Source organism: Aulostomus chinensis, chromosome 17, assembly GCF_037954235.1.
Source record: "Aulostomus chinensis isolate RoL2024-O1b breed Wild chromosome 17, RoL_Achi_v1.0, whole genome shotgun sequence".
NCBI lineage: Eukaryota > Metazoa > Chordata > Actinopteri > Syngnathiformes > Aulostomidae > Aulostomus > Aulostomus chinensis.
This window is the reverse complement of record NC_141336.1, coordinates 10677893-10704235: the sequence shown is the minus strand read 5'-3', so window position 1 is coordinate 10704235 and position 26343 is coordinate 10677893. Positions and strand designations below refer to the sequence as shown.

The 26343-nt window shown below is 39.2% G+C and overlaps 1 protein-coding gene across 2 annotated transcripts; it reads right to left on the bottom strand.

Moving 5' to 3' along the window:
• Positions 1-778: 778 nt before the first annotated feature.
• Positions 779-24676, bottom strand: LOC147246257 (otoferlin-like). Of its 2 annotated transcripts, none has more exons than XM_086181576.1 (41): positions 24631-24676; positions 23660-23786; positions 23443-23497; positions 23122-23253; positions 22967-23029; positions 22794-22878; positions 22545-22704; positions 22276-22462; positions 22016-22202; positions 20768-20991; positions 20421-20529; positions 19970-20150; positions 19619-19739; positions 19423-19523; positions 19225-19315; positions 19035-19151; positions 18792-18944; positions 17697-17886; positions 17466-17590; positions 17246-17380; positions 15502-15663; positions 15305-15424; positions 14912-15073; positions 12773-12935; positions 12540-12613; positions 12357-12383; positions 12078-12209; positions 11887-11959; positions 10396-10514; positions 9624-9761; positions 9414-9545; positions 9200-9327; positions 8912-9082; positions 8178-8338; positions 7554-7696; positions 7375-7463; positions 7070-7168; positions 6709-6950; positions 5590-5768; positions 5396-5496; positions 779-959 (listed from the first exon to the last, which is right to left on the bottom strand). In XM_086181576.1, the coding sequence occupies exons 1-41, from the start codon at positions 24674-24676 to the stop codon at positions 779-781; spliced, it is 5385 nt and encodes a 1794-aa protein (XP_086037702.1). The 2 variants fall into 2 exon arrangements, with proteins under 2 accessions (XP_086037702.1, XP_086037703.1); XM_086181577.1 differs by having other exon boundaries at positions 10396-10484.
• Positions 24677-26343: the final 1667 nt, after the last annotated feature.

Sequence of the window (26343 nt, the reverse complement as noted above, 5' to 3'; positions counted from 1 at the left end):
TTTCACCTGTGTCCACTCTTATACAATCTGGTCTGTGCTTCGCTGCCTTGTGTTTCCTGCACTCTATTTTAAGTAAATATATGTATAAATTTAACTACAGTTTAAGCAAATATATATGTATGGATTAATCTACAGTTAAAGCAAATATATGAATAAATTTATCTACAATGGGAAGAGATTAGAGATTAAGATAAGAAATGTGTGTAACAGTCACTTTATTGACAATTTCTAAATCAGCAGCTAAACTGGCAAAACACCTCAATTTAACATCAGATGTTATATTTCAGATGAAAATGACAATCAGGCGGATGTAAAAATCCAAAGGCACTCTATGAAATTTTAACATCTTTTGATGTTTATTGGCTTTCAGTCAGCCCAAACTCTGAAAGTTGACTGAAAACCAACAAACTTCAAAAGATATTTTAAAAAAAAACAACAACTTATAATCTGACATCATGATTTGCATTTGACCAAATCTCAACTCCACTGATGGCAGCTGAGTGCCTGCTGGGTGTGTGGTAAACACTGCTCACAATTAATCAACCCAAACGGGACAGTCTTACGTTGCAAAAGCAATAACACCTCAACAAAAACAACAATAACAAATAATCATAGTATGAGCTAAATAAAATATCACTGTGAGACAATGTGAAGGTGAATCCAGCATCTACTGTATAATAGCTAGCCAAATGAAAATAACTACGGCATGATGATAGTGTCTTCTGCCAAAAAACTCAACAGCACAATTGTTTATATACAGTGTAAAGTTTCCTTTCTCTCAAGCGCCCAACATTTTCTTCACCATGTAGCCTGGTGTGTTGTAGAGGAAAAGAGCCAAGATGGCGAGCAGCAGGAGGGCGGTGACGATCTTGATGGTCAGCCACCTGTACTGGTCACACATCAGATGTTTCGCTGCCTTGAACGGGATGAGGAACCAGAGGAGGGCGATATCTGGACGGCTGGTGACAACACAAACACACTGATGAAACAACCTGGAGGCATTTACGCTGCATGATAGACAACTGAGGTAGTACTCACTACCTCCTTACCAGGAGCCTCTTCATGTTGTTTCCTATTGTATAATTAGTACTTTCGATAAATACTGCCCTTTGTGAAAGAAATGTGACTGCAGTGTTCAAATCAAGAAATCTGCCACAATATTATCAGTCTGTCTTTAATGACACCATTTCACCTTGACAAGTTTTTTGGGGGGCACATTTTTTAAAAAATGATTTGAAAACGGTCATGGTATATTTTGCAAATTGCATTTTCTCATGTTTCTAAATAGTCAGGTTTTTTTTTTAGTTTTGGTTATCCATCCATCCATCGTCATCTTCCGCTTATTCCTACACATTAAGGGTCGCGGGCGGGCTGGAGCCTATCCCAGCGTCAACGGGCGAGAGGCGGGGTTCACCCTGGACAGGTTGCCAGTCCATCGCAGGGCCAACATAGAGAGACGAACAACCATTCACTTAAAAGTAAGGCTCAACATGAGGGTCGAGAACATCCATCGTCATCTTCCGCTTATTCCTACACATTAAGGGTCGCGGGGGGGCTGGAGCCTATCCCAGCGTCAACGGGCGAGACAGGTTGCCAGTCCATCACAGGGCCAACATACAGAGACGAACAACCATTCACACTCTCATTCATACCTACGGTCAATTTAGAGTATTCAATCAACCTCGTCCCCAATTGCATGTTTTTGGACTGTAGGAGGAAGCCGGAGTACCAGAGAGAACCCACGCAGGCACGGGGAGAACATGCAAACTCCACACAGAAAGATCCTGCGCCCGAGCCGGGACTCGAACCCGGAACCTTCTTGCTGTGAGGCCACAGTGCTAACCACTGCACCACCGTGCAGCCGGGTCGAGAACATGAAAAAGTTTAAGAACCCGTTCTACGTGACACGACTCATTTTCATGAGAACCAGACAACACAGATACAAGGACAACTGTCAAGTCTCAGATCAGTTTATTGACACGTTTGAAATATCATACATAGTCTGACTTCACCCTGACGATGAAGACACATGCATACAACAGGAAAACACCACAAAAAAAATTAAAACAATCGGAATTAAACACAAACCAACTACACACAAAAGATCCACACTTGAATGAAATATCTTCAATACACAAAATGTTGCGTAGTGTAAATTTCAGCGAGCGGGAAAACTGCATCACATCAAGCGTGCACCTAAATTGTGTACAAATGTTTCGATATGTGGGATATTTTGTATTTGCCATTCTATTTCGATTGTGCATGAGATTTTTTGTTAAATGGCATATACAGGTTGGTGATTCACAAACACCATATTTACTGAAAGAATATCTTCTGAAATGTTTTTGTCAACTCGTTCAACTCAAACGCCCAGCATTTTCTTCACCATGTAACCAGGTGCGCTGTAGAGGAAAAGAGCCAAGATGGCCAGCAGTAGGAGGGCAGTGACGATCTTGATGGTCAGCCACCTGTACTGGTCACACACCAGGTGTTTGGCTGCTTTGAGAGGGATGAGGAACCAGAGGAGGGCGATATCTGGACGGCTGGTGAAGTACAGAGATGTATACAGGTGTTACTGAATGCCAAAAACGAGACGCTGTTCACGTTTAAAAAAAAACAAAAAACTAAACTAAAAAGAAGAACTTCATATGACATGAAGATGATTCTCAATTGGTACATTCTGGTACCATCTTACACTCACCTCATAAAGGATTAATAAATGGTTGGGTGCATTTTTAATTTTATAATAACCTGTTCATAAGCCCTTAATTAACAATTTTAAATGACTTATTATCTCATTTTCCATACATAAATGCATGGACACTATTTGGCAAGATGATGGTATGCTAGACTACTGCATTTTCATCCATCTAGGATAAAGAGCCTGTAAGAACTTGCTGTTTTACCACTTAAAATACACTAATATGTTTTCCTTCATCCTGCCAAATAGTGGCCCCTCATTGGTGTGAATGACCTATTTAATTTTTAATTAATTTAAATTAATTTAATTTAATTTCGCATTGGCAGTTAATTAATGGTTTATGAAGTACTTACTATGCAAATAATAACACACTCAACAATTTATCAATCCTTTATGAGAGAAGACTTATTGAAAAGTTTCCTTTTTAAATACATTGTATGACACCGATGTTTGAAAGTGATAACAAAACACACACTGAAGATAAAGACATGAATTTATCGTGTGGAAATTTTTAAAAAATATTCTTTTGATGGTCCAGAACGATTTAAGGGGGAAGTGCAAACGAGTTCAAATTAAATTGTGTGCACTACTGATAGTGAAATTTTTTTCTGGAAAGTTTATTCAAATGCAAATCTTAAAAAAAAAAAAAACAGAAAAAAATGAATAGAAACCAAAAAGAAACCTCAAAAAAACAAAATCAAAATAATAATAATAAACTAAAAGCAAGGCAAAAACAAATCTAAGGCACCCCACTGCAAGTTTTCTAATTGTTGCTTGTAGTTTTTCTTCTTCATCTCCTCTTGATCAAATGAAACATGTTAAATTAAGGGTATGGGACTTCCAGTAAGATGGTAACACTGGACCAGTTTTACTGATGGCATCACTCAGACTGTTTGTAACGATAGATGGAGGTTGGAGCCGTGGTATCGAGGTCCGGCCTGACTCACAAGCAGATCACAAGTGATTCTTTTATGGCAGAGCAAGTTAAGAACACCAGTTATGCAACGTTATTGCAACGTCCCTCAAATTGTTAACTGCTAATGTTTATGTTAAATGCAATAATCTAAAAAGTAGCTTTCCTTGACATATAGCTGTTGCTTTATTCTTGAACTCGTTCACTTAAATTATCTGGGCTATCTATTTTGTAAAATGATGTGACTGAAGATTAGCAGAAGACTTAAAAAAAAAAGCCAAAGAGTGCTGGAACCTTCTACGGAGATGTGTGAGTAACTCAAGCCCCCAGCATTTTCTTGACCATGTAACCAGGCGCGCTATAGAGGAAAAGAGCTAGCATGGCCAGCAGCAGGAGAGCAGTGACAATCTTGATGACCAGCCACTTGTACTGGTTGCAGATCAAATGTTTTATGGCTTTGAAGGGAGTAAGGAACCACAGAAGGCTGGTGTCTGGACGGCTGCAGGAACACAAACACAGACTCTCAGCTCCACTTTGTTCTCTATGTGAACCAAATGTAAATTTAGCTTATTTTACTGCAACAAACACCTACGTAATATTAAGAGAAGCAGTTTATCATGAGAATAAAGTTGATACTAGGTAGGAACATAAAGTAGATATGAAGAAACAGCAACTTACCATGTAAAGTTAGAAGATCGTAGGTCCAGAGCGGGGTTGACGTAAAATACAAAATGTCTTTCTTCAACACAAGAAATTTTATGTTTTTTTTTTTTTTATTAGTTTAATTTTTAAAACTCCTTTTAATGTTTATTTGGAAGTTTTTAAAAATTGTTTATGGCAGATTTATCATCAAATTTATTCATTCTAATTTTATTTATCCTAGAATTTACGCTGCTATTAATGGTCTGTTTTGCGTTAGACCACATTTAAGGTTAAGCAGGACCATCAGGAGCAACATCAGTACTTGAATTTATTTCTCTGTGTTGATAGTGAGAGTGCCCATGTAACAGAGAAAGACAGATCAGCAGAGAAAACAGTGTGGATCCCTAGAGTGGCCCGAGAGAGATTTTGTGTTCGTGTGTGAGTTTGTGAGCATAAACAGGGAACAAAAATATTTGGGGGCCGCAAGATATAACTCTCTCCCTCAAGTTACTCTAAACTCAAAACCAGCCTTAAATCCCTATCCATCCCTCCATCCACTTATCCTGTTAAGGGTTATGGGGGGGGGGGGGGGGCTGGAGCCTATCCCAGCAACCCTCTGGCGTGAGGCGGGGTTCACCCTGGATGGGTTACCATTCCATCACAGGGCCAACACATAGAGACAGACAACCATTCACACTCACAGTCACACCTACAGTTAATTTAGAGTATCAATCAGCCTCGTCTCATTTGCATGTCTCTGGACTGTGGGAGGAAGCTGGAGTACCCAGAGAGAACCCACACAGGCACAGGGAGAACATGCAGACACAGACAGACCCCGTGCTCGAGCCGAGGCTCGAGGAACCTTCTTGCTGTGAGGCGACAGTGCTAACCACTGCACCACCGTGCCTCCAATTTAATCAAGTAAAGGCCACAAAATGTAACTTGATCAAAATATAAAATAACTAAACCAAAGTAACCTGAAATAACTAAGTTGTGGGAATGAGTTATATCTTGAAGTTTCATATAAATATTGTTTTTCTATTAATGCCCACTTAGAAATGTAATTGTCTCTCTGGCCCCTGCAGGGTTGCATAGGATCAGTAATAGAGATGTGAAGAGTAGAAGAGGATGTGTCGTACTTGGGTTTCTCCAGTGGCTCAGGTTCATTGCGTCCTTCACCAGCTGGGCTTTTCTCGGCTTCCTCTCCAGTCAGAAGGTGCAGTTCTGCTTCCACTTTGCCCTGAAAAGTCAAATTATCCAAGCGTAACTCCCACAAAGCCACCATAGGAAGCATGATCAACTAACAGTGTTGTTGGTGTTGGCTGTAACCTACCGTCAGTTCAAACTCATCCTCCTCATTTCTGGCCACAAAAGGCCACCAGCCTTTAATCCTCTTCTGTTTGAAGATGGAGACTGTGGGCATCTCTGCTTCATTGGTTACCATCTCAATGGTGCACTGCTTGGCAGTCTTGGCACCACGAGGGAAACGATTCAGGTCGAGCTCGATTGCACCTATGAAGACATTGAACTCAGTTAAATGACGAAGGTAGGAGGCTATTAATGCTCGTCTTTAACAAGCCTATTTAGTAAGTTGAGAAAATTACAAGAGTTATACCACAGATATCAGGAGCAAGGGGTTACAACAACCGTTAGGCTTTATGTCCTGTCTGTAAGACTAAATTGGGGGTTGAAAAGTCCTATGGTGTGTGAGAAAATATTTCTGGTAATTAACATTTCACAAATGATCCTCAGTGCCTCTGGCCCAAAAAGAAAATATGCAAAGTTGACCATATAGGTTGTAATATTTGGGGGGGGGGGGGGGGGGGGGGGGCACTGGTGCCATGCTCTGCCCCCATAGCTTTTCAAAGCCTTTAATATGCAGTCCTAAACAACTGTCATCCAGATACAAATTGGCATGAAGCCTAAAAAAAGCATAATCACTGTGCCACCATGTGCAAGAAGTGACTGGCAATTGGTAGGGAATTTCTGAACAAGTCAGTTAAATGTTGCTTGCTATTTGCATGCAAAAAAAAACAAAAAAACAAGCTAGCCGGCTCATTGTTGTGTTTTATATACCTTGTGGTTGACATGGTGACACTAAAGATGGTGCGTGTCTCTGTTTATTGATTTGTTTTCAATATTCAATTTAGTTTTCATTTGCAACAACCTCCTAGTTCACCATGACTGACATGCAGAGCAGATGCTGTACGCAGCCTTCAGAGATGGATCTTTGCTGTTGCCATTTTGCAGAGGTGTAACAGATTTTGTTTCACTTTTGGATGTTGTTACTACACTATGATGTGTGGTCTCATCCTTGCACACACTTTTAAGGAGTGGGGCCACTTAAAATGGGATCAAGGGAGGTGAGAGAAATAGAGAGCACTGGAAACAAAAACAAAATGCTCCTGTAAAAAGTAGTTCATGAAATAAATGGTTATTATAAATGACTGACCTAAGAAGTCATCTGCTGAAAAATGGTCGGCGTCCCAAACTTGCAGATTCAGACGAGCTGGGATTTTGTACTCTGTTTCATCCCAGGCAAACATGGACTCTTTTTTGGAGATGACGATTTTTTCCTCTGCCATGAGATAGTCGAAGGGGTAAACGAAGCGCCAGTTGAAGTTGCCCTCCCCAGTGATAGAATGGTAGTGGACGTCTGTGTCCTGCTTGTCCTCCTGCTGCCCTTTAAGCCAGCTGTTACAGGCAGAGAGGTGGGCGATTAAAGTTACAATTGTTCATTTAAATCAAGAAAAGTTTTTAATATTTTTGCATTTCTATTTCATTTGATGGTCAAATAGAAACATAACGCTTACCCTCTGACAAAGATGTCACTGGATTTCTCTCCAGTGAAGATATCATCATCCTCCAGAACAACCTCATCTGTGTTCCAAATTATGACCCTCAGTTCAAACCTGAACACAAAAATAACAAATGATTTGACTGATGAAAATCTTTGAGCAATTATGTCAAGTTAAACCCTTTTAATGTGTTCTGATAAAAGTTCAACCAGCACCCTTCTAGCATATTGACTTTGTAAGCATCTTTCGGCAAAAACTTTTTTCTATTGTATTAAAAAAAGCTGTAAACTATTTGTTCCATGTCTGAATAAAGAACATACTTCTTTGGTTTCCTTGGTGAAATATCAAGTGCAGGGCCAGGTGCTGTCATATCCTTGGGGAACATATCCACCCACATCTCAATTCTCCCCTAAAGAAATTCCCCCACAAAGATTTGACAGCCGTGAGACACAACACAGGGACGATAATACAAGGAGGAGATGAGAATACACACTCATACTTGTTCAATTCCTGGTTTATCGGGATGTAACAGGGGTCTGGTTTCCACGTGTTCTGGGGCAAGTTTACAGCCAACTCGAGGGATCTCCTCCCAATGATTCAGAACGGTCAGCGCCAGGTGTTCATTAGTCTGCTTCTTCAAACCTGTAAAAACGACATCACGCAATTTGTGCAGTGTATCTTTAAATGCACACTTTACTCTGCTTTTTGCATGCAAACATGCAAATTAAAAGCAAAAAACAACAACAAAAAACAAATTAGAACTTGAAGATAAAGACCCTTCTTTGTGTCTGAATTAGGGAGCTGAGACCCACCAAGATTTGCTGACTGCTAGTTAGCTTAGCACTATGACTGTTAGCGGATGGGAAATGTTAGCATATCTCCGTCAAAAATAATCAAACATACTTTTCTCTGCAATCGTCATTGGCTTCATTAACTATTTGATGACTTTTGATTAAGGTATGCCAACACTTCCTATCCACTCCTATTTAACATGCTAAGTTAACTAATGGTCTGCTGGTCCCGGGTCTCAGCTCTCTATGTGGCCCAGGGGAGAGATGGTGAAATGGTGAGAAAGTGTATTTCCCAAAATGTTGCTCTTTAAGTCTGAATGAAATCAACACACCATTTTCATCCTCTATCTCCGTAGGTGCCATGAAGACTCGGTTCTCCACCTTCACTCGTCCCCCTGGGCCGTAGTGAGGCCCATCCAGTTTGCCATCCTTACACAGTTTGGCCAGAATTTGAGTGGGTTTCATTGGATCCCTCCAAATATTGTAACCATAGCTACAGAAAAGAAAAGAAAATGTTAGACTGATTAAAAAAAATGTATTACAGTATTACTATGATGACTTGACAATATGTAATAAAAATATTCCTTCCTCTATGAAAACAGCTAGACCCCAGTAAAAATAAGAGTTCTAACAGGTAGTTGACTGCTTACCACATGGAAATAAAAGGTTATTCATTTCATGTACAGTTCTATGACTGTTATTACCTTCATCCTGAACCACTATGATGGTCAAGAGTGGAAAAGCTTGTAATAGCTTTTTTAATTCCTTCGTCTCAAAATCAAGAGTTAAGCATTGCAATATCTCAAGATGCAGTTACTACTCCTGTTTTCTCCAAACAACAGATTATTAAAGGAAAGACACATTTCTTGAAATAACCTGTTCTAATGAGAAATAGAAAATTGTTTCTCCAAGGTCAGAGTACTATAATATACTATAATATTGTAATAGAAAGTACTGCTGTTGTCAGCTTCCATAAACCTCCACCTGTCTGACATCATTTAATTCACTAATGTTTGTCCACAGTCTTGAACGCTCTGCTAGCAGGAGCTCAGTTTGCGGTTCTTACGTTGCATAGTTACAACTTATACCACAGGTGGCTCTGTGTTTGCTGTAGAAACGGTTCTCCAAATCCAGTTTGGTTTCTCCAATCAGATCATCAGTTCCAACCAGATCCCAGTCATAAATTGAGACTGTTAGAGTGGAATCCATTGGGAAAACGGCTTCAATGTCAAAAGATCTGGGAGGATGAAAAAATACTTTATTTGCTTTTTGGTTTTCATGCAAAATAAATACACGTAAAACTAAACAATAACTTTCTGATAAAATACTACTATTGTACAGGCTTTCTACTTACTTCCCAAACAAAGGGTTCAGCTGTTTAGAGATGTAGTTCTCTTTGTCTTTGAGCTCTGTCTTTCCTAGCTTGATTGCAATGTAAGGATCAGCTTTTCCATTAATGTCCGCTGGATGCAGATCAGTCGCCTACCAACAAAAAATGTGAGTTTCATAGAATGAATTGATTGAATTGAAATGATATCCAAAGAATCCAGGGATATTCCAGTTCTTACTCTGATGACATAAATCCGGACAAGAACATTGATTGGATCATTGTGAGGAATGTTCTGGAACATCCCCATGTTGGAGTCAAAGTTCATGTCTCTGGGCATATCGTCTGATACTTTGTACATGCACAATGAGCCCTTAGAAAGAAGAGAAAACGTTAATTCATTAATACTTGATTCCCAGTAGATCCAGAGATGCGCATTTTCTGCATTTACTTTGAATTTTCCAACAATTCTGTCTTCGTCTGTCACATCCTGGTCATCGTCGTTGCCGGCTTTTCCCCTGAACAGGTTAAAACTGTGCAGCCAGTCCTCAAAGTTGTCAAAGTCACTCTCCAGCTCTTTGGGATACACCTGATTTAATACAGAAAAAATGAGGATGCATTTGCAAGTCTAAAATACTTGCTTTTTTGTAATCTAGAACTTCTACCTGCCACATACTGACATATGCAAAAGCAATGAACATGAAATGATATCAGATATGGGCAATGCTTCATTAAAAGTTGGTAAAAAATGTATTTAATTTCTACAGTGCTTGCCATTTATATTTTATTTTATTAATATTATTACAGTACAGAAAAAAGTCTAATGTAATTTGCCAAAAATAGAGTAACTAATATAATTATAATAATAGTAATCATCATCATTATAATCTTGCACAAATCAGTTTTCAGTATCAGCAACAGAAATTTGCAGTCAACGCAAAACCCACTTACGGTGCAGTTAGAACTCAATCAGGGTTAGATGTTGATGATATTTCTTACATGAAATGACCAGTAAATTTGGGTAAAATAGTTTTGATATTGATGATGTAAATTGACAATAATTAAACTTAAATAAAGAAACAAGCCTATCCTGCAAAAGTCGGGAGTAGAGAGAACAAATATTTGTGTTGAAATGTTGAGGAAAATAAGTACTGAAAGTACAGATACCTTGAAACTTCAGTGCAGTAAGTGCAGTACAGTATATGCTGAGTGCAGCTAATTACCTTTAGCTCATCCAGTTTTGGCTTCCTCCTCTCTGCAGGATCGGCTACTGACTTCTTCTTGTCCTTCTTTCCCCTCCCTCTCTTTGTGCCTTTTACAGGAGAGTCATCAGGTTTGATATCTGAGTACAAGTTGGCAGTGAAGGTGGGATGAAGGGGGGTTGGGGGATAAAGGGGTTCAGGGTGAGGTGGGAGTGGGGGTGGAAGTACAGGAAGAGACCACTCGAGACATGAATTCCACATGAAAGTTGCCAAAACCTGCTACAACTGTATAGCAAGTATACCCCTGTGTGTATCACACGCTTCAGTGGTATACTTGGTGGGATCCTGCAGGCAGGAAGCTGGAGAGATGTGAGATCTCTGAAAAGCTCATCAACTTCACAATATTATATTATTTTTCCACTGTGTGTCACATAAACTTCAGCAGCATTGTATGTCATTTTATATGTGTTTAATTTCTGCAATTGTATTTTCTTTTTTTCTTTTTTAATTGGTGATACTATATGCCTGGTTGGCACAGCACAGATTTATAACAGGACAATAAAATTTTATCATGATTTCTACTTGACAACTTTCATGACCAGCATATATGTTTATATGCATATGGGAGAGAAAAAGCAGTTGGCCCATATTTGGACATTAGGATTCATGTCAGCATCTACATGTAGTCATCATGGGGCTACGAGGCAGTTCACTACTGTAACGTAGAAGAGAACAACAGAATTAGTCAGCTTTAAAAAGGACAAATGTGCTCATTTCAAAGGTCAAATAACATCTTTGTTTCATAAACACCAGTTAAAGGAAAATACCAGCTTCTTGTGATATACCCTTATTGTCCATCTTCCTCAGAGCCAGAAAAAAAAAGATAGATACCCTTCTCTCCTGTGTTGCATTAGGAGCTGAGACCCACAGAGGCTAGCTGTCCGCTAGTTAGCTTAGCACAATGAGTGGCGATGGAGGGGAGGCATTAGCATACATGTAAATGACATCATTTCGTAAGTCATCAAATACCCTTTTCTCCAATAATAGTATTTGTGCATTCTGCGTTAATTTAAAAAAAGGTTGTTCATTACGTTTGTTGTAGAATAAAAATTCTAAATGACAAGACATTATAGTGGACATCAATTATCATCAGACTCATAGTCAGAACCACTCTCCTGACTGCTGGACACAGTGACTTCACACAGAAAAACCCAAAAGTAAATTCTGCTGACAAAACAAATATTAGCAGCCCACTATAAAAGCAACTGTCACTGCTAATCATTTTGATTTCAAAGATGCTGAACCGACTTAATTAAAGTTTGATAGAAGTATGCTAACACTTCCCATACACTACCATTAATTGTGCTAAGCTAACTAGCATTCAGGAGCACAGAAGTACAGCACAGAAGAGAGACAGAATCTATCTCCTTGACACTGAGGCTTGTATAAAACAACAACATCAAACTCACATTCATGACAATTTTGCATATTTAAATTCACATGTGGTTTTACCTCCACCATCTGCAACGTCTGCATCATCTTTGTCCTCCGAATCAGAAAGAGCTGCTTCCTGAGACTTGAGGGTCTGTAGGAGCAGGAGATAATTTCTTAAGTTACTTCTAAAGAGTAGAACTTGCAACTTTGTAAAGATGGCTGACCCCTCTTCAAATACACGACTCAGGCTGTTAAATCAAATTTTGTACCTCTGTCAAGGTCTCAATGGAGGCAAAATATTTGGACCACCAATCCAACATGCTCTCATCAAGCCCTTCTTCTTCGATGTCATCACCCTTCTTCCTCATCTTCTTTTTCCCTTTTCCGTCCTTATCATCGTCCTAGAAGAAAAAAAAAAAAGATCATCGTCAGAATGTTACTGTATTAAATGCCTTGGCATAAACAGACAACACCACTATTTGGTCCTTGTGTTGAATAATGATCTTGTTGTCAGTGTCAAACATAAAGCACTTAAAACATTTCCTTACCTCAACTTTGACCACGGCATCAGAGCACTACAAAGTGTGCAAAGTGAGAGATCATTTAGCACACAATTGAACATTTTCTTGTATGATCTACTCTCTGTTATTAACATTAAAATGATACTTTTTGACTTTAAGGATTATTATTATTCAATGAAGCTTCCAAACAACTGAAATGTCAGAACTCACAGAGTCTAATTTGACCACAGTATCCATCTTCTTAAAAGCAGGTTCGGTCTCCATGTTGACAACAATAATTTCGTCTTAAAGATAAAGGGATGATGTCAATGCATTTCTTAAAATGTAATCATTAAAGCATTGCATTGTTGAGAGAAAATATGAATGGACCAACAAATACTGTGTTTTTTAAAATTTGCATTCTTGTTCCTAGGTCCACATCACGTTTATTAGGGACAAGCTACCTGTCGTGGACCAGTTGTTGGCCTGCTTGTCTGAGAGTCTGTAGATGAACTTGCGCAGGCTGGTGACGGCGTTGGAGCCAACCAAAGTGTAGCGGCCAAAAGCCCTGCAGTCCACCACTCGGATGTTCAGCGGAGGGTGAAGCAACTCATTCTCGGGCAAATCCTGACACACAAAATACAGGAGTACTTCAATTCAGCAAATATACATTCGCTTAAAGGAATTTGTATTGACTGGTTGTACACTTCTTTTTTTAGACCTTTTTCAAACATTATGAAATGTTGCCACTGACTGTACATTGAATTGACAGAGATTCCTGCCAGCCACCTTAAACTTGCATGCTTTCTAGTGATGAACAAAAAGAGTCCGACGGTATAGAGGTCTCTAAGAGAACCTCAGTGAACATTTTCCTAACATTTTAACAGCCTAAATTGCTAGTTTCAAGTGTTCAGTGTACCATGATCTTAATGTGGTGAATTATACGACAATTTAGAGTGAAACAGATAATAAACAGGGTATTCTTTAGGGTATTGCTACCTTGTGACTGACAAATTGCTACCAAAGGCCTTGCTGTGTTTCATATCCTTCCCTAACTCCTCTCAAGATCCATTTGGTTGCAAAAAGCCATTATGGCAAGACTAGAAGGCTAAACTTAAGTTTTCAGGATGTTAGGCCTCATACCAGTAAGTGATGCATGTGAGCCTCCTTACTAGAGGGTGAACTTTCAATGCCAAGGTTGTGAATTCATGTCCAGTGTAGGACTGGGCTTGTTAACACGTTACACATTCCAATCTGGTTGCTTCGAAAAGTGCCTACCAATTCTAACATGACTGGAAGGGAAACATCCATCCATCCATCCATCCTTTTTCTACCACATGTCCTGTTAAGGATTTTGGGGGGACTGGAGCCTATCCCAGCAGCCTTCAGGCGAGAGGCGGGGTTCACTTCCTGACGGGAAGCCAGTCCATCGCAGGGCCAACACATGTAGACAGACAACCATTCACACTCACACCCACACCTACAGTCAATTTAGAGTTTCTGATTCGCCGAGTCTTTGGAACCTTCTTGCTGTGAGGTGACCACTGCGCCACCATGGCGCCTGGAAGGGAAACAACTCAATTAAAATACATTATAACATGACATAAAACAACTTACTTTTTATGTTTCATATTAATGATAGATCATTTAACGTAATTGTTTTTTCTGTTAGGGGTTCAGAGCAGGCAGCACAGTGGTGTAGTGGTTAGCGCTGTTGCCTCACAGCAAGAGGGTTCTGGGTTTGAGCGCCGACTCGGACACGGGATCTTTCTGTGTGGAGTCTGCATGTTCTCCCTGTGCCTGCGTGGGTTCTCTCTGGGTACTCCAGCTTCCTCCCACAGTCCAAAGACATGCAATTGGGGACGAGGCTACCTGGATACTCTAAAATGACCATATGTGTAGCTTTGAGTGTGAATGGTTGTCTGTCTCTATGTGTTGGCCCTGTGATGGACTGGCAACTCGTCCAGGGTGAACCCGTCCTCTCACCTGAAGGCAGCTGGGATAGGCTCCAGCCCCCCGTGACCCTTAAATGGACAAATGGTAGAAAATGTTTGGATGGATGGATGGGAGTTTAAAGCTGGTTTTGAGTTTGTACTGAAAAATTAAATCGTTTGACCTGTTGTCATTTTTTATTTATTATTGAGTGAACGTATATTTTTGTAGTTGTGAGGTTTCATCATTTTGAAAAAAAAATTGACTACCTTCAATTCCAGGTGGCTGGAACCCTTAAGAAAATCTTAAATCAAAAACTTAAAGTCAAACCATCACACACATAACTCAACCCAAAGTCGTAGGTTTTGTGCAGGTGTTTAAATGCATTGTTACACTGACTTGGTGTCAAGCAATCTAATTTTTCTTTTTCAGCTTTTGGCCTTCTTCATAACTTTCATCGTCTGTCTTTTTGCCGCTTACATAATGTCTCTACTCAGAATTCAGAGCAAACCTCTAGAATCTGAACTGATGCTGGGAGCCCAGAGTACAAATGACTCTGCTTGTCAATCAGTGAACCATCAAACAACAGTTGAAGCTAAAAATGCTCCATAATTGCAACAGTAACTTTAATAACATGGTGAGAGAAAATGTTAATATTAAAAATAACATACAACTTCGAACCACTTGACAAGGGTACTGAAGTTGGGGTTTTTCCTGTAGTTTGGAATGAGGGCAGACTGGACTCCCTTGCCAGCACATTCGATGTCCACACGAGGCCGATCCACCTGGGCCAGATTCACCCTCTTCAAGTCCCTTAAGCCCCAGAACAACACCTGGATCATAAGAGAGAAACAGCAATTTTGTTGTTTTTAACTTCATCTTAGTTATTCAAATACATTTTCCCAGCATGGCTCAAGATGTATGATTGATAATATGGAGCTATTAATTTTGGGTGAATGGGGTAATAAAGTCAGACGCATTAATTGATGATGAATTAGAAACCTGCTAATAGTCGACTTATTGGTTAAAAAGAATTAATCGTTCTTTCAAAATCAAATCTTCACCTCAATCCTGTACTTGCTGAGTACCGGTCTGATTCCCAGTGGAACAGGAAGGATTGGGCCACGGTCCATGTCTGTAGGGCCATCTATAGGTGGCAGGTCAGCTCTCCCATTGGGGCCAATCTGACAGAAGACTCAAGAAATCAGTAAAATCTTCCAGTCATGCACATCTAGCTGGTGTTTGTGTAAGATTGACAAACCTGTAGCAGTTCAAAAGCAGCCAGCATTTCACCAGCTGTGCAGTTCCCGCGGTAGATCTGATAGTACTCCAGTTGGGGAGGAAAACGAGGGGGGCCATAATGTTCATCCGCCATCTTGACAACGGGCTTAGCAAAGGTTCGGCCCATGAAATCTGCTTTGCCCTGGAAGCATATGACTTATCAAATCTTTAAATCCATGAAATCTAATTTGACTATATGAAAGAATGGTCTATTTAGCCTTCAATATCATATCCAATGCTGTTCTCCTCATCTTAAAAAGGAGTTGAAAAAGGTTGCTCACGGTTTCATCACTGATAAATTTGTCCTACCAGCAGGACGAAACATGGCTTGAGATGCACATGTTTCCAGACAGGCTGCAGAAAAAAATGCATTAAAAACAAAAAAGCTCTAAAGGGGAAAATGCAAAATACCTAAAATAACCAGTGAACTGCAAAACAGGCATAATAATGTCAACTGCTTCCTGTTTCTAAATACGACTCACTCTCTTGCAGTTAGTGGTTATGAAAGTCCACATTCTGTGTTTCCCCCATACAGAACCCCCACAACATTTATCTAAAAGGAATGCAACAGGTATAAGCCGATCAATAAATGAATAAAGTAGATGAGCATTGATATGCAGCTTATTCCTCTTGCATGCCTTTCAATTATACTGCACACGTTACAGTATCACTACAATACATAAAAAAAAATCACACTCTACTTATCCAAAAGGGTCATCCAAAATAATCGTGTTATTGTCAGAAACAAATATGAGAATTGACAATTAGCAAAAAACATTATTTAAAATATACTGTATTTCACCGTTAACAGCTGCATCTTAAAAACAAATATAAAACAGTATAACAGGCAAATACGAATGAAACAAATTTAGTGAAAGATTTATTTTTTTTATATTTCATTAGGTTTAAATTATTAGAACTTTTGGGAAGAAAGAATAGTGTTTGGTAGCTGCTTTATACTTTGCTCAAGGCCCTGACAATGTGGGGCTGGTGCTGATATTCCAAAGTTCATATATATATATATATATATATATATATATATATATATATATATATATATATATATATATATATATATATATATACTGTCAACAAAGCAAAGGGTGGCTACTTTGAGGAATCCAGAATATAAAGCATATTTACACTTATTTAACTTTTTTTTTCTTTGTTACATAATTCAATGTGTTCATTCAGGTATATATATACATATATATATATATATATATATATATATATATATATATATATATACAGATAGATAGATAGATATATAGATATATGTGTGTGTGTGTAGGTATATATATATATATATATATATATATATTTATATAATATATATATATATAGTGTTTTGCATCGATCCCTGAAATGTCATTATGAAAAGCTTGATCATGAAGAATGATGGACATCAGTGATCAGTGCAAGGAAAATACTGCAATAAAAATGATCTTCACAGATACTGGAGTACATCATTTAAATATTGATATATGAGCTCTTGCGCTTTGTGCATTGATCCTTCAAATATGGTTTGAAAAACGTTTAATTTAATCATTGTACTTAATCGCAAGTATCTTCCCAAATTAAGTGCTATTCTTTATATTGGATAATACACACTGAAATAGCTATGATGAGCCATTATCTACAGATACACTTGACCACATCAATACATCTGTCAGAAAACAGTAACATTTATAAAAAAACAAAAACAAAAACAAAACCCTTACCACAGTGTCTTGATCATAGAGTTCAAGGACAATAATAGGAGGGTCATGTCTGAGTTCGATAGCCTCTCCAAACAACTCCACGTTCTCAAAAACCAGCAGCTGATCCCATGTTGGGCAGAGAGTCTCAGGAAGCACCTGAAAAAAAACAGAAGATCTGAATAAGATCTGCCATTCAAGAAGTTACCTTGACCTCATGAAAATTCACTTTGAGAATGCTCACCTCAGTGACCTGGCTCTGTGTTGAAAAGAAGACCCTTGCAAAAGGATCTGACAATCCTGTACTATCAGCAGCAAACAGGCTGCGAGCTTGGTACATGTGCACTCTCAGCTGGAAGATCTGTTTCACTGTGGACAAATACACAAGTAAATACTTAATAAGAGCAATACATCATTTTTAAACAATCAATGATGTTTGTTTCAATGATAAAAACATGACAATTTATGGTCTTACTCATGTACGTAAGGCTAATTGGTGGTGTAGATGGCATGCCAGGTCCCTTGGACAACTTATTTTCTTCAAATCCATTAGGTAAACCACACAGGTAGTCTTTGCGCTGTCTATTCAGGCCTAGCCACAGATAGATCTCTATCTTGGCCTGGACTGTCCAGCCAGCAGGTCCAAAACCTTTTTTGCCAGGGATCTATGAAGTAGAAAAGAGAAAAACTACACTGGGAAGCATGTATGAGGGGTCCAAGCCCTACATAATTTGAAACCTGGCTCCTTGCAGGTGTGATGCAAATCAGACCTTTCGCCAAGGTTTGTACTGAGTCTCATTGGGACATTGAAAACAACAAAACCAGAGGCAGTGGTCAGTACTGTTGCCTCACAGCAAGAAGGTTCTGGGTTCAAGCCCTGGCTCGAGTACAGGATATTTCTGTGTGGAGTCTGCATGTTCTCTTGTGCCTGTGTGGGTTCTCTCTGGTACTCCAGCTTCCTCCCACAGTCCAAAGACATGCAAATGGGGACGAGGCTGATTGATACTCTAAATTGACTGTAGGCGTGACTGTGAGTGTGAATGGTTGTCTGTCTATATGTGTTGGCCCTGTGATGGACTGGTGACCTGTCCAGGGTGAACCCTGCTTCACACCCAAAGGCTGCTGGGATAGACTCCAGACCCTTAACAGGATAAGCGGTTCAAAATGGATGGATGGATAATGGTATATAAATATACAAAAATAAGAACAATACAAACATGAGAAAAATTATTCAAATCTATAAAAAATATGTACAGGAGGAAGAATAGATAGCTCTGGTAGTTGATTGGGATATGAAAAAAGGGAACACTGGGCATCAGTCATGAAATATTCATACCAAGAAACATGTTCTATCAAACAGGCTTTTAGAATCCTCCATAATCTTACAGCCAAGAAGTGAGCTTAACAGATATTTTTAACGCCTTCCTCCTGTAACCTTGTAACACTTTGCAAAGATTATTTACAATTAAGAACATTTCATTAATGAGGCCTAACTATACATCGGAACCAAGAATTAAAAAATGACTTTGAGATTGTTTTGATGAAGTTACCATATTTAGTGCAAACTCACCCTCAGGAAGATTGTTTTGACTTTGCTACAGTCCTTTCCCCTCTCTTCATCTATACTAGAATACAGGATGTCTTTGGAAGGAACTCGTGCATAAGCAATACGCTTCCCATTACTGATCATCCATATGAAAATGTCAGGAATGCTGTGTTGAGGCTGCAGGAAAGGTAACACACATTAAAATACAAGCAACAAAGACCAATATTATTTATGTCTCATTAATGCATTCAATGGGATGGCTCTTACTTCATCAGCCAGGAAACGCAGCTTTTGGAGGAAGTTTTGAGCAAGCTTGATTTTATCTCTCACTGTGTTTTTTTTCACCTGTGACCTCATGGCTTTAGCTTGCTGACCAACGGTCTCCTACAACCAGAAACATCTTCTTCAGAATCAAGTATAATTCCAGCTCTTAAAACTAAGTATTTAATGAACCTACCACTTCAGACATGCATAGTTTCAGTCTCTCTCTGTCCAGCTTGGTTCTGCCCGACTGACTCTGGTCTTTGTTTGCCAAAGAGAGAAATTTACTGAAAGAAGAGGAATTAAGATCAGACTGAAATATTCTATGAGTCCGTTCCACTGCAGCGTAACTATAACTTGTCATTATTGTTTGTTTATGTTCGTGACTACTGACCTGCATCCTTGGCTGAGTTCCTCAAGGACCCCCCTCAATCTGCGCTCAGGATATGTTTTTTCTGTCTTGATGATCTCTTGCACATCGTTGAGGCCATCCTCCTGTAGATGTTAATTATTATAGTGGCCATTCATTCAGCCACGTTCATCTTCTGACAGACACAAATGGATGGACAGATGGAAAGTGTGTGACTTGCCAGTTTATCTGCAATGTTGTCAATAATATTGGCGTTGTACAGCCTCCGTCTCTGGTCCTGCCACCAACTCTTAATGTAGACACAAGGCTTCCGCTCAAAATAGGGCAGGTGGAAGTAGTTTCTGAAAATACAAATAGGGGATATGTTTAATAAAAAAGGAATAATAAATAGTAGCGCAAGCTGCAGTGAAGAATCACTATAATACTTTAGAATTTCATATCGCACATTCCTGGATTGCAGTATCTACTGATGATGTGGATTTTGCCGAGAACTTGTATTGAGATCTGTTTCTTTTGAATATGTTAAGTTTGTTATTTGCTCCCTCTATGTTAATAATATTGCAGATCTGACCGGTCAGTGACGACAGGTTTCATGGGGGGAGTTGTTGCAACTGAAGTCAGGTCAGTGTCGTCATCCATCTCCTCCTCACTGGAGTTCTGGATCAGTTCTGTTTCCTCTTCACCATCACCTCCCCCCTTCTTCCCTGTTGTTTTAGGCTTGACCACCCCATCAATCTCATTTCCGTAGTAACCTGGTAGAAAGCAACCATTTTACAAGTTACGGCTACACCTACAAGTCATGAGAAAGAGCATTTTTGGTTTTTATGCTGAATTATGACTATATTGCCCCACATGATGCAAGTTAGCAAGCAATAATTTCAAGAAGTTGCACATTTCTCATTAGAATCTAACCTAAAACACAGTAAATGACATTTAAGTCCCCAAAGAATTACATTTGAGTCATAATAGCAAGGCGGAGACAGATAATAGGAACACAATGACTAGTGAATGATGAGAAATACCTATGGTGATCTCAAAGTTGATGGGTTTATCACCAATCTTTCTGTCAATCATTGTGGCCTCAAGGAAGGACCCGAAGAGGAAAAATTCCTCAACCTTCCCAGTTGCGGTCTGTGAAATAAAAACATACCGATTATGGGTTACGGCCCAGCCAGGCTCGGTTGAATTTGTCCCATGACTTACATTTCCAGCAAAAAGAAGCCACAATAATGCCCAAAGCATGTTAATAATGCAATGGGTGGGCTAAATAAAGACAATTAATAATTCACAATAACCACAGCACAATGAGTTGTCAGCAGAACAACAGACTTTCTCTGCATGGCTGCCTGTCCAGGCAGCAGGGACTCACCTCTGAAATGTTGGGCACTCCCTCCACCTGCACCTCTGTTGAGCTGGTAATGTCAGGTGAGGAGGGGTCCAGAATCTCCACACCTACGCTGATGAGCAGACGGGCCCTGAAGGACACCCCCTCACCAAGTCCCTCATTTAACTCCTGGTACTCATCCATCAGTGTGTAGGTACGAGTGGAGCCGTACATGTTCACCCAGGCTGGGCCCATTGTGGGGAGGAAGCCTGTGGAAAAAACAAGGAGTATTAAGCATAATAGTATGAGTATTAAGATAATTTCCAAATAAATAATGGAAAGGTTAAAACAGAATATCTTTTATCAAAACTTTGCTCAAGGTAAATTTTAGTTAAGTGAGACAGTAAATTTTGTAATTCTGGGTATCAAAGTTCATACACATTTTCGCCAATAAATTTCCATGATTTTTTTCCATGAATTGTCATGATCATACATTCTCTGTTTACACATAAATTATTAACAGAGAAATCCATGTCAAAATTTGCCAGCACGGTGGCAAATTTAAATAATGACAAGCTATGGGGTTTGTTTCAACATAAACAGGCATGAAATGAAATCAATACTGATGGAAAGAGAGTCTTGACTGAACTACATATACTGGATTTGTGTAGCAAATTTCCATGGATTGTCAATTGCAAATTGTCAGGCTTCATTTTTCGACATTGCTTACTCACAAACATTTGGCTTTGGCTCACAAAGACACTTTTTCTCTCCTGTACCTCTTCTTTGTGACCCAAGAATGCAGAAAGAGCCAGTCACACATATATTTAGCTCGGAGCTAATAGCATCTTGTGGCGAATGAAAGCTACAGCAGCAAAACTGTCCAAACATCTGTTTACATCCAGCTGCATTCTCATCAACACAGTTAAATTTCAGCTAAAAACTAACTATAACACTTCCAGTTTGGTGCCAATTGGTTCATCTGCGGCTTTGCTAATCAAGCTCTACTGCACCCTGAATGAGCACTGAAATAAGACGTGCATTAAATCAGACAATTCACTTGAGTTTGTTTATTGATGTTTTGGGCAGTTTTGCAGTTGTTCTCTTGCTGTAGTTGTTGTAAGCTCTAAATCACTGTTAGCTGCTTGCAAAAAATATGTAGTTTTTCATTCTGCAATATGACGTCACAAAGAGGTGATGCAGGAGGGAAAAATATCTTTGTGAACCCAAGACAACTTGGACTTGAAAGGCTTTATGGGTGAATTATTGCTTTAAAATAAAATTAATTATCACCTTTGTCCCCATCATTGGCAATCTTTCGTAGATCCAGGAAGTGTGTTCCCATAGCTACATCATTCACTTTGTCTGAGTCACGGATTTGGATCTTCATACGCTTGCACAGAGGCGGGAACATCTCTGTGAACACAATCTGTTCGTTCCAGATGGGCTCGTAGCAGCTCTTCTGAACTGAGGTTTTCCCCTGTGATCACACATCAGAGTTAGTACAATCGGCAGCACCTCACCAAGACAAGAGCAGGAGGGACTTCACTCGCCTTCTGCCCTGCAAACAATACTTGAACGTAAGGATCAACTAGGTCTTTATTTTCTCCTATAAAGGCCTTTTTGACATTGGCCATGATGCTGGTGTTCATTCGGGGGAGTCCCTCTGCTCTGTAGATCTTCAGATAATAACGAGCCCACTGCCGCTCAGCAGGTACCCCCTCTGGTATTAAGAGGTTGCTGAAAGAATAACAGAACATGCGGAAACAGGCTAACAGACAAAACCCTGAGAGCTGAGTCATCTTCAGCAAATGTTATTCACCCCTCTATGTCATCTTCATCTGATTCATTGGCCTTGTGAGGAGTTTTTATAGTGTCTCCTTTGGCGACAACTGCAATATCACATTTAACATAGCCTTTGCACCCAGCAGTGATGTCATCGGGGTCAGACAGCAACGCCCATTTGTGGTAAAACTGATGCTCTGAAAGAGAAGAACAAACAAAAACAGTTATGAATCTTTCCTGTCAAACTAAATCAGAATAATAAGACTGATAGTTATTGCTGCTCAACCTGGCTGGGAGTAGATTGTGCCAACATCCAGTTTGAATGTTCCGACCAGTGTTCCACTTCGCAGAAGATTCTTCGAGTGGATTACCTATGGTTGGGTTGAACATTACAGAGGTCAACAAAGCCAAATAACAACAGTATAAATCAGTTTAATGATAAACTGTTAAACAACTTACAGACAACTTCAGAATTTTGTCAAACATGACATCTGGAGGGACATGGAAGTCAAACACAAAATACTGGAAAATGAAAGTTGGGGTATTAATATTCTGTTAAAGATTATATGGTGGATGTGATAAGTATGAATGACAAGTTGTACTGATGAACTCACTTCATTGTAGTACGGGCAGTTGGTTGATTCCTTCATTGACGTGTATTTTTTATCTTCTCCGATCTCCACGCACACCATTGGATCCATGTTTAGACCCACCAGCTGTCTGGCCTCAATCACCGTCACACTTACCTGAAATTTGACATTCACCTCATTAATACTGTGGAAACCAGAGGTCTATGCTTTATTTGGGTTTAATTTCTTGTTTGTCGCTGCTACAGAGGCAAAAAGATACATTTTTCAAAAGAACCTTAAGTAATCTCATTTTCTAGGCATTTTTAAGTTGACTCTGGAAATCTTTAAGATCAAGATTTCTCTTACTTGGTAATCCACTGGTCTACCAGAACTGGGCTCCATCTTTATGTCTGGCTTTGACCTGTGTAACAATGAGATCAGAGGTTGGTACTAGATTGGGCCGCTGACGAGAGTTTTTAACAAAATCCACGTAAGAATGGACAGGTTGGTATTCATCTCTTTCAAGATCATAAAACTGAATGTGTTGAAGAGGCTGTCAGATGCAGCGGAGTATCTGGCTCACCTCTTGTTGGATACATTAGTGGTGACAGCTGTGACTGAGGCCAGCGAGACAGTGTCAGGGTCTGGGCGTCCCCCCATTAGCATGTCCTGACGATCCAGGTTCTCTGTCTCCAGAATAGCTGGTTCATCTAGTCACATGAGAGACAATGGACAGTTAAGCTCATATAGAACAGGTTATTATTATTATTATTGTTGTTGTTGTTACCCCAACTATTAATAATCTTAATCATAATCATAATCATAATCATAATAGTTATGGTTGCAATACTGGTCAATTTTGGTTAAGAATGATTATTGAAATTGCAAAGAAAAAAGAATAAGCCGTTTTGACAGCAGCCATTGTGACGTGTCATTGCATTTAGGCTGACTTTCTGTACGTTGCAGTGTTTCGTTTTTGTATTCAAGCTTGCTCTTCCCTGGTTGGTAGAGCTGAGAGGTCAAGGGAGTAAGCTCATCATCACTTCAATTTCCTCTAAACCCCATCCGATCCTGTTCATTTATGGCTCCTCCACCCTCCACTTCAGTTTCTGAAAAGTTTATATAGTTTGAGTTTGGGTTATCAAATTCTTAATCAATCAGTCAATACATTTTCTTTATTAAGAACCACTTTGGTTTACCTGTCTTGTATGTACCCTCATTTTTTATAGTTTGCACCTTGTTTTAAATTCAAACCTGACCTAGATGCTACGATTGAGGCTGAATTAGGTTTAGTGGTTTCCCTGGCGAATGGGGCTTTCCAGTTCTTATGCTCCTGTGGAAGCTCATGAGGGAAATGTCATAATTGAACCCTTTGTTTTGTTTTGTTGTTGGTGGACTGGTACTCTAGGAGATTGGAGTCCTTCTTCTTCAAATTTGTTGTTTCCGTATCAATTACACCTGTCTTTGCCCTGCAATGACATCTCAAGATGGCTGCCATGAAAAGGGCCTACTTCTTTGACCTCGTCTCCCGTCATCCATCTTTGTTACTGATACCTCCGTTCCTGTCCTCCTTGTGTCCGCGGTGCTTACTGCGCTTCATGGCTCAAAACAGTTCTGCGTGTGCTCTGTTAAAAATTTAAAAAATAAATAAAAATATTATGAACTCTTTTATAAGTCTGCATCTTAACAAGGGAATAAATGTCTATTACTTTCTTTGATGGAAATGTTAGAAATATCTGACAACATACGATTAAATCACCAAAAACCAAACGCTCTACTAGGAGGTCAACCACTAATTGTTCCCAAGAGGACCAACTATAATGTCTAAATTATTCAGACAATCTTAAACACTGAAAACAGCTCAGAAGTCAGTATGTAACTTGCTATCTAGCAAACGGTGATGATAACGTTGAAAACAATCCTGTATGACATCATTTTTGGACTGGCGTGTGTGTGCTACCACACCCTGGTTTAGCCTTCAAAAGGTCTTTCAATTATTCAAGTCACCTGACCTTAATACATCAGTTAAAGAGGATACATTTCACATTCATTGTGAAAAATAATACACTTAAACCTATCAATTTGGAAATAATTCATCGGCAGAGCAAGTTTTTCCAGTGGAAGTTGTTTAATTTCAACATGCTGAGAAAACTTACCACTACTTCCAATGCTGGCCTTTGAGAATATCTCAATATCTGACATAAATTACCTCTTAAACCACTTTGTAAATTCTGTTTAATCGTTACTTAGACCTGTTTGTTATACTTGAAAACAAAAACGTGCAATAAATATATTGAAAACTAATTTTCACAGTGAAAATGATGTAACAACCCTATTTGCATTTTCCACAAACAAAATAATGACGTAACTGAGTATAGTTTAGAAATAAACACACATCATATAAAAAAACTAACTCTGGATATTAAGATCAAAATACAATAAAATTGTGTCATTTTTTCAGAAAAAATGGGATTCAGTTAACACTAAATGACTTAACACATTACATATCTAATGTCATAAAAGTACCTTCTACGCTTTGCTCATTTGTTAATTTGCTTGGAGTATAAATGAATCTCCTGATACATACCATACAGCAAAATGACGCTCTTTTCCCCCCCCGAGGCTGCTCCTGGTTGTTTCTTTCTCTGAAATGAAGCAACACTACATAAACATTTTACACATTAGCAGAGTGGTGAGAATAAGATGCAGGTAAAGGAAATGGGTTCGTCTAAGTCTGAAGTCAGGCAGGAGAGATGTGATACACTGATGAATAGTGCATGAAAGCTGAACCCGAGACTGGTAACTATAACTAGCGACTGGTGAGAGACGTCACTGTGAGCAGTTTGAGCCAATCCACGTAGGCTGCAAACACAGCAAAGAAGCAGTTTTTCAAAAATGAATTTTTTAAAGACTTAAATGACGCATCACCCTTTAGGACAGTGGCTGAAAGAGCAGTATTTTCTGGATATACCGACTCTTAAATGAATTGCATTTTGTATCTGCAAAGATCCGCGAAAGAGATGTCTTAATTGAGTCACGAAAAAAAGGATTTGGGGTTAAAACTTGTGCATTTCAAAAAAGTGGACCGTATGTCACAAATGGACAGTGAAGAAAAATATTTGTGTTGTATTTAGAGTTTGACACATTGTCAGCAGTTATGTTTATGTATATTTGTGACAGGAAAAGACTGGGTTCCTGGGGGAGAATCAATATGTAGCCATGTAAAAAGTAATCTCACTCCATGAAAGTGAACGTCAGTTAATTAGC

Bases quoted from the DNA above. Each gene is read 5' to 3' on its own strand.
- LOC147246257 (XM_086181576.1), bottom strand. From the start codon at position 24,676: ATGAAGCGCAGTAAGCACCGCGGACACAAGGAGGACAGGAACGGAG. The intron at 23,498-23,659 runs GTGAGCCAGATA...ATTGTTACACAG, and splicing joins ACTAATGTATCCAACAAGAG to GTCAAAGCCAGACATAAAGA. The intron at 9,328-9,413 runs GTAAGAACTGGA...TTTTGTTGGTAG, and splicing joins TCCGGATTTATGTCATCAGA to GCGACTGATCTGCATCCAGC.